Raw genomic sequence first — 8,938 nt, 5'->3', positions numbered from 1 at the left:
TTCGATCCTGGCTGGATCCTGGCTGGAACAGGGAAGGACGTCCGTGCGTTCGATCCTGGCTGGATCCTGGCTGGAACAGGGAAGAACGTCGATGCGTTGGATCCTGGCTGGATCCTGGCTGGAACAGGGAAATCTGGGCCGCCTCCGTCCGTCTTCAACCGGGGGGCGGGCGGTGTGGGGGGGGGAGAGCCCTGCGAGCTGCCTGCGGGCGTGGGCTGGAGTCACCGGGGCCCCTCCCCGGGGGCGAGCCGCCGCGCTCCGCCTCGCAACGCGCGCCGCTCGCCTCCGCTCGCCAAGGCGGCCCCTCTCCCCGGCTGCCTTCTCGCCGCCTCTGGCTCGCCTTGCCGGGGGAGGAGGAGGAGGAGGAGGAGGAGGAGGAGGAGGCAGCCGGGCGCTGCTCCGGAGGCGCACGGCCGCCGCGCAGACAATAGGCGGCTGGCTGGCTGGCTGGCTGGCGAGGCGGGTTGCATGGAGGCGGCGGCGGCGGAGCGCGCCAGCTCCGCCCGGGGCGGCCGAGCGGCGAGCCGGGACGGGCCCGCCGACCAGCTGAGCGGCTCCGGAGCGGCGGAGGCGCCGCGAGGCCGTCGGGGCGCGCCGGGGCTGCGCCGCCTTCCTTAGCCGGCCCCGCCGCGCCTTTCCCCCGCGAGAGCCCCTGCGGACGATGAGCGGCAGGTGACGACGATGATGATGATGATGCTGGACTGCCAGGTAAGGAACGGCGGGGGGGGGGGACGAGCGCCGAGGCCGGCTGCGGCTCAGCTCCCCGCCCCGAGGAGCTTCCCCTGGGCGGAGGAGGGCCCCGCTGGCAGCAGCCCGGAGGCCTCTGGCGGCGAGCAGCCTGCTGGCCGAGAGGTTCCTCGCTTTCTTTTTCTGGCTCCGTGGTCGGGCGTCTGCTTGGCAGGCGGAAGGTCCCCGGTTCAAGGGACTAGGTCGGCGGGGGAGGTGAAAGACTTCTCCTAGACCCTGGAGAGGTCCCCGGTTCAACCGCCGGCATCTCCAGTTAAGGGACCAGGCAAGTAGATGATGTGAAAGACCCCTGCCTGAGACCGTGGAGAGGGGCTGTGGCTCAGTGGTAGAGCCTCTGCTTGGCGTGCAGGAGGTCCCAGGTTCAATCCCCAGCATCTCCAGTTAAGGGACCAGGCCAGTAGGTGATGGGAAAGACCCCTGCCTGAGACCCTGGAGGGCCGCTGCCGGTCTGAGCAGACAATACTGGCTTGGGTGGACCGAGGGTCTGATTCAGTAGATGGCAGCTTCATGTGCATTTTGGGGTTGGCTGTGGCTCAGTGGTAGGGCGTCTGCTTGGCATGCAGAAGGTCCCCGGTTCAAGAGACTAGGTCAGCGGGTGAGGTGAAAGACTTCTCGTAGACCCTGGAGAGGTCCCAGGTTCAACCCCCCCGGCATCTCCAGTTAAGGGACCAGGCAAGGAGGTGATGTGAAAGACCTCCGCCTGAGACCCTGGAGCGCCGCTGCCGGTCTGAGCAGACAATACTTGGCTTGGGTGGACCAAGGGTCTGATTCAGTAGAAGGCAGCTTCATGTGCATATTGGGATTGGCTGTGGCTCAGTGGTAGGGCGTCTGCTTGGCGTGCAGAAGGTCCCCGGTTCAATCCCCGGCATCTCCAGTTAAGGGACCAGGCAAGGAGGTGATGTGAAAGACCTCCGCCTGAGACCCTGGAGAGCCGCTGCCGGTCTGAGCAGACAATACTGGCTTGGGTGGACCAAGGGTCTGATTCAGTAGAAGGCAGCTTCAAGTGCATATTGGGATTGGCTGTGGCTCAGTGGTAGGGCGTCTGCTTGGCGTGCGGAAGGTCCCCGGTTCAAGGGACTAGGTCAGCGGGTGAGGTGAAAGACTTCTCCTAGACCAGGGGTGGGGAACCTTTCTTCCGCCAAGGGCCACTTGGATATTTATGACATCATTTGCGGGCCACACAAAATTATCCGCTTAAAAATTAGCCTGCTGTATTTGGTCAAACATTTAGCCAGGAGGCGCGACCGGAGTCGGCTCCGAGTGTCTGCCACATAGAGCGACTCGCTTTTGAGCTCTGCCGTCCCCAGCTGGGCCCAAGAGATTCAGGCAGGGCAGCATCCTTCTGAGCTAGAGATCTGCCAGGACCCATGAAGGGCCAGACCAAATGATTTCGCAGGCCTTATGCGGCCCCCGGGCCTGACGTTCCCCACCTCTGTCCTAGACCCTGGAGAGGTCCCAGGTTCAACCCCCAGCATCTCCAGTTAAGGGACCAGGCAAGTAGGTGATGGGAAAGACCCCTGCCTGAGACCCTGGAGAGCCGCTGCCGGTCTGAGCAGACAATACTGGCTTGGGTGGACCAAGGGTCTGATTCAGTAGAAGGCAGCTTCATGTGCATATTGGGATTGGCTGTGGCTCAGTGGTAGGGCGTCTGCTTGGCGTGCAGAAGGTCCCCGGTTCAATCCCCGGCATCTCCAGTTAAAGGGACCAGGCAAGGAGGTGATGTGAAGGACCGGAGACCCTGGCGGGCCACTGCTGGTCTGAGTAGACAATACTGACTTGGATCGACCAGGGGTCTGATTCAGTATAAGGCAGCTTTGTGTGTTCGTGGATGCCTGGGGCCTGATCCACCAAGGGGCTTCTTCGGGGCTGAGAAACGGGGCGGCTGGCTGACAGCCAGGGCCAGCCACTGAGTGGAACCTTCATGGATGTGGGATCCTGCATGATGGGGGGAGGGTTGGGGTCACTGGGGATGTGGGGGGGAGGGTAGTTGTTAATTTCCTGCATTGGTCAGGGGGTTGGACTAGATGACCCTGGTGGTCCCTTCCAATTCTATGATGGACAGAGAAGGCCGGGCCCTAGGCGTGCTTCCTGAAGGCTGCCCCCTGTTGGAGGCAGGATGCTGGGTTGGGTGGAGCTTAATCTGGCAGGTGGTTGGCCAGGGCTCAGGCCTCTGCTTTGCATGTTCTGGTGTGAAAGCGAATGAAGGCGACTGTGTCTCTGAGCTCATACCAAGTGCTTCCCAGGATCACCCTGTGGAACTGAGGGGTGAGGAGGCGGGATTTGCTTTCCCTTCTCTTGCATTCTACGGTCGTTTTTGGAAAACAGTCACAAATGTTCACTCAGGAGGCCCCATCCTTTGTGTCTTTGCTTAAAATTAAGACCCTGTGCTTCTGGAGGGGCTTACTCTTGAAAAAGTGTTCTGAGGATCGGTGCCTTAGCCTTACTAGCAGGTTCTTAATAGCACACCACCCACACAAGGATGAACCTTATAAAATAGTGAGAATCAGGGCTGCCAACCTCCAAGTCGGGCAAGAAGAGCCTGAAGAGCTGTTGGAATTACAACTGGGGAGGGGCTGTGGCTGAGTGGTAGAGCATCTGCTTGGCATGCAGAAAGTCCCAGGTTCAATCCCTCGCATCTCCAGTTAAAGGGACTTAATTCTTATACTGAGAGGGCCTCTGAACATGAGCTGTATGTCTTTCTTTCGCCACGGTTTGCCTGTCTAAACCTGGGGTGTGGGGCTAGACATGCAGGCAGATGTGAGCTCTGACCCCTCTCTGGCTTTTAAAATGAGCTGCACAAAAGCATCCTTTGTGCGCGGGAAGGTGATGCGTTGACTCTTTTTGTGGCTTTACCAAATTGCCACCTTCACTGCTGACGCAGGGCGGCTGGGAGCCCAGTGTGCCTGTTGTGGCCTGTCTGGAGCTGCCTGCCGGAGCCTGCTACCAGTAGCAAGGCCAGGGATGAGGAGCCCCACCTCCCAATCACTAGAGTTGCCAACCTCCAGGTACTATATATAAACAAAGTGCAAGTTTTATGAGCTACTGAGGTGAAACAAGGACCATATACATGACACATACAAAGCACAAATATATACAATATATACAATCCGCACAAAGCAGAAATTATTCCAAAGGTCTCAAACGAGTATCAGATAAGTAATAGTATTGTAATCCTTGTGTATAAAGTCCTGGACTTTATACACAAGGATTACAATACTATTACTTATCTGATACTCGGTTGAGACCTTTGGAATAATTTCTGCTTTGTGCGGATTGTATATATTTGTGCTTTGTATGTGTCATGTATATGGTCCTTGTTTCACCTCAGTAGCTCATAAAACTTGCACTTTGTTTATATATATTATCCTGTACTGCTTTCCTAACCTCTTGGTATTAGTACAGAGGTGCCATTTTTCTCCCCCCAACCTCCAGGTATTAGCTGGAGATCTGCTATGACAACTGATCTCCAGCCGATAGAGGTCAGTTCACCTGGAGAAAATGTCCACTTGGGCAATTGGACTCTCTGGCATTGAAGTCCCTCCCCAAATCCCACCCTCTTCAGTCTCCGCCCCAAAAACCTCCCACCGGTGGCAAAGAGGGACCTAGCAATTCTACCAATCGCCTCTGGGAAGGCAGCTCTGGCAAAGTGCCCTCTGAGAGCTGTGTCTCCCGACCCTCTCCTGAGACCCTGGAGAGCCACTGCTGGTCTGAGTAGACAATACTAACCTTGATGGACTAAGGGTCTGATTTGGTATAAGGCAGCTTCATGTGTGTTCATGTGTGTGATGGTTTCTCTTTCTTTTCATCTGCTGTTTGTGATACAAGGAGGGGGGGTTTCAGCAACAAATAACGTAAACCAAATATTCATTATTTTGATATAAGATCAGCTCTGAATAAAAATTAAAAGTTAGGTTAAAATAATTAAAAGGAAAAAATATGTTAATGGTTCTGGAAGAAATGATTTGAACAGGAGGAGGAAAGATCAGCTATGGGTTTTTGAATCCCACATGACCGAAGGCAAAATTTGGCCACTTGGGTGGTTATCTCCCGAGAGGAGTCTGCTAAGAGAAGGGAAACTTTAGCTTCTTCAGATCTCCCAGGAAAGGTTGACAATACAGGGAGAATATACTGCAATCTTATATCGTTGTAAAAAGGGCATCACAGCGGAACATGTTCTATGGTTTCCACTTTCTCTGTTTTGCATGGGCCTAATCGTTGGTAAAAATGAATATGGTGATACCTGCCTTCTAGGAGGGCTGAAGGTAAGGCATTGAACCGTTCAAGAGTAAAGGCCCTTTGGTATTTACATACTTCCAGGGATCCAAGCGAACAAATAACGTAAAACAATCTTGCCGTTTACAAACTGGCTCTCCTGAAATAACTGGAGCTTGAAAAGATGACCTTCCTTTGTAGCCTCAGGTGTTGGGTTGCGAAACGTCATCTGGAGGAGCCCACCTGTCCGGTTAACCCGGATGTGATGGTTGACTGGATCCCTGCAGGTGAACTGGCCATTAACCCTTCACTTGCTGCCCTTCACTTGCTCCTGGGCTAGAGAGGCAGTTCTGTAAGCTTCTGCTGGCTCCTGTGAAACCAGTAAAAGGTGTGGGTGAGATGGTGTTTGGTAAAAGTTTGGAAGCCAGAGAGTTGTTGGGATCAGGGCTTTGTGGGAGCATCGCTGAGTACGCAAAGCAAGTAAATAGATGCAGATGGGTTCGTTTTGTGTAACAATCTGAATTTGTGTGCAAATCTCAGAAACCCCGGTTTCTTGATGCAGAATTTTTGTTTTCAGAGAATATGCAGGCCTTTTCTTCTCCTTTGCCCAAAAGGCACTCATTAGCAAGGCCTCCTTGATTTTCAGTCCTGAGATGCCACAGGTTGTATTTTGCCATAATGAAAATCTTTGCACAGAGAGCCAGATGGCAGCTTTAAAAATGAGGTCCAGTCAAGGGAATCTTTGGCAACGGTTGATGTTTTTGGAAGTATTTCCAGAGTGAATTTTGGCAGATGCGGCATTTCACGTCACAATCTCATGAAGGGTGGGGGGAGTTGCATGTGTCAAAACTTACTCTGGGGCACATCTGTTTAAGGAAGAGGAGAGCCAGCGTGGTGTAGTGGTTAAGAGCATTGGTTTGGAGCAGAGAACTTTAATCTGGAGAACCGGGTTTGATTCCCCACTCCTCCACATGAGTGGCGGAGGCTAATCTGGTGAACTGGGTTGGTTTCCCCACTCCTCCACATGAAGCCAGCTGGGTGACCTTGGGGTAGTCACAGTTCTCTCTGAGCTCTCCCAGCCCCACCTACCTGACAGGGTGGGTGTTGTGGGGAGGGGAAGGGAAGGTGATTGTAAGCCGGTTATGATTCTCCCTTAAGTGGTAGAGAAAGTCGGCATATAAAAACCTCCTCCTCCTCCTGGTTGCTCTGCAGCTTGTGCTTGTCAGTGATTCAGACAATCTGTTCTGCTCAGGTAGGGGAGAGCAGGAGGGACCTGCGAACGACAACAGCTGTACTCTTACTAGCCAGCAGGTGGCACCTGTTACTACGTTTAGGTGAACAGTCCTCATTGGCAGATTGTACTTCTGGGTTGACTGAAGCCATAAGAAGTCCCCGTCTGTGTTGCTCTGTTCAGTCTGCAGCGAGAATGGAAGCAGAGTTGCTCCCCTTAATGACACCTGGTGACGTTTCACATTTGCCTCGATTTGGCCGCCACCTGGTTTTGTGCTAGAATATCGGCCGCTGTTCTGAGACAGACGTCACGTCCTGAGTTTCCAAGAAAGCAGGTGCAAACGTTTTGTCATCGGTGTGAGAGTTGCATCGCACATATTTTCTGTCAGTTGCGAAAGGACGATAACTCTTTGGATCCTTCTCTGTGTGGGTGAATGAGCCTGTGGAAGAGAGACATTTCTAGAGATGTGGCACCAGTCAGTTAGGAAGAGGGCCCAGTTAGAAGAAGAATTGGTTTTTATATGCCGGATTTCTCTACCACCTAAGGAAGAATCGAACCAGCTTACAATCAGCTTCCCTTCCCCTCCCCACAACAGACACCGGTGAGGTGGGTGGGGCTGAGAGAGCTCGAAGAGAACTGTGACTAGCCCAAGGTCACCCAGCTGGCTTCATGTGGAGGAGTGGGGAAACCAACTCGGTTCACCAGATTAGAGTCCATTGCTCATGAGGAGGAGTGGGGGATCGAACCCGGTTCTCCAGATTAGAGTCCACCGTTCCTAACCGCCACTCTTAACCATTACACCACATTGTTCACATAGACAGTCCTCCAGCTACATGGAACTGTGGGGAAGAACCACCCACTGGTAAAACCCCATGTGGAGGAGTGGACAATCAAACCCGGTTCTCCAGATTAGAGTCCATTGCTCCAAACCACCACTTAACCACTACACCACTCTGGCTAACAGTGTTAGGATCCTCAGGGAGCTCCAGCAATGGACCATTCTGGCATCCTTCCCGTTGCTAGAAAGCTGTCCCTGGTAACCAGCTTTGCAGGTAGGCCAATTGGAGGAGGGAGCGATGGTGGAAGGCCAGCATTGCGTGGTAAGAATGGTTCGCTGGCAAGGCCCGCTTGCTTGCTTGCTTCACACCATATTCCTCACTCAGCCCTCTCAGTCTTCTGGGTAGGAGTGGTATGACATATGGAGGCATGGTCTAACAATGATCCATTGTATCCGAAGTTTCTTCCAGCTCCGTCATTTGTAGTGTGGCCAGGTCCCTCTTCCCCATCGGTGGGAGGTTTTTGGGGCGGAGCCTGAGAGGGCGGGGTTTGGGGAAGGGAGGGACTTCAATGCCATAGAGTCCAATTGCCAAAGCGGCCATTTGCACCAGGGGAACTCATCTCTATCTGCTGGAGATCAGTTGTACTAGCAGGAGATCTCCAGATAGTACCTGGAGGTTGGCAACCCTAGTCATTTGCAAGAAAGGTGTTTCTGCCAGGGGAGAGGGAAAGGTGTGTGTGCGAGAAAGAGAGAAGGAATATGCGGCTCACACAAATGAGCCTCTCTCCCATGACCTGTCAGTCTTCTCTTCCTCCTTTCCACTCGCTGATATGCTCACCCTTCTCTTTGCTGCCTGAAATGTGTGCTTTGGGCAAGAGGAGAGGGGAATCCTGGGTTGGCCGTTAAGGGTCCTGGTGGCATCCTTTAGGGGCCTGGATTTGGCTGCACTCCATTAGCTGTTTACTGCTACAACAGGTCCCCAAGGCCACATGCCTTTGGGGGGGGGGCTGTGGCTCAGTTTGTAGAGCATCTACTTGGCATGCAGAAGGTCCCAGGTTCAACCCCCGGCATCTCCAGTTAAGGGACCAGGCAAGTAGGTGATGTGAAAGACCTCTGCCTGAGACCCTGGAGAGCCGCTGCCAGTCTGAGTAGACAATACTGACTTGGATGGACCAAGGGTCTGATTCAGTAGAAGGCAGCTTCATGGGTTCACGCCTTCCCTCCATCTTGCAGAGAGGCATCCCTCTCTTTTCTCTGTCGGTGTCCTCTGTTTGTCTCCGCTGTCTTTTGTTCTTCCTCCTCCTCCGTATAGTTTGGCTGGCACTCAGAGAAAATGTTTATCGGTTGTGGCCTTGACGTCAGGGTTTGTGGGTTGCTGGATCACAAAACATCCAGGATAAGTTTTATTTTCCCCAAGGGGGAGAGACAGGAGGAGTCCACATAATTATAAGATTGCTGGCGCCCTCCGATGGGAAGTTTGACATCATCTAGACACAGCTGAACTCACCAAGACTCTCTGAAGTTTGTCTGATTTGTGGCTCAGAGGAGACGGTCATGGTTTCTGGCTCCATCTCCATCTTTGCTGGAACAAGCTCTCACCTATTCCACAGGAGGCCGAGGGCTCGTTCTCTTCCTCTCCGATCCGACGCCTGGCTCCCTTTGCCTGGAAAGGTCCGGTTTATGCTGGAGTCAGGAAATGAGCATTATCAAAAATTGTGTCTGAAGCATTAAGTGTGGAAGCCAAAATGAACAGTCCCCGGCCAGGCCTTGTGTTTGAGTCTAGGAGAGGTTTAAGGACTGGGTCCAGGAACCATCTTTCCCTGTCAAAAATTCAGAATATGATGGTTCGGGGCCAGCCCCCGTCTTCCCAGTTTGGATTTGCATTTTCACAGGACTGCAGGTTCCTCCATCTCCCTCCCCTTTCTTCCTAGCCTGGCTCAGGAACTGGGCTGTCAGTCAAAGGCAATTCA

At 53.5% G+C, this 8,938-nt stretch overlaps 1 protein-coding gene across 1 annotated transcript in view; it reads left to right on the top strand.

Moving 5' to 3' along the window:
• Positions 1-654: 654 nt before the first annotated feature.
• The window catches only part of RALGDS (ral guanine nucleotide dissociation stimulator), a 149,961-nt gene continuing 141,677 nt past the window's right edge, over positions 655-8,938 (top strand). Inside the window, exon 1 of the mRNA XM_056860495.1 lies at positions 655-708. Within this exon, the coding sequence (XP_056716473.1) occupies positions 682-708 (27 nt within the window). The 5' untranslated portion in view covers positions 655-681. The remainder of the gene's footprint in view (positions 709-8,938) is intronic.

The sequence above is a fragment of the Euleptes europaea genome, chromosome 14 (assembly GCF_029931775.1).
Source record: "Euleptes europaea isolate rEulEur1 chromosome 14, rEulEur1.hap1, whole genome shotgun sequence".
NCBI lineage: Eukaryota > Metazoa > Chordata > Lepidosauria > Squamata > Sphaerodactylidae > Euleptes > Euleptes europaea.
Note: the sequence above shows the minus strand (reverse complement) of the source record. Positions and strands in the feature narration are given on the sequence as shown.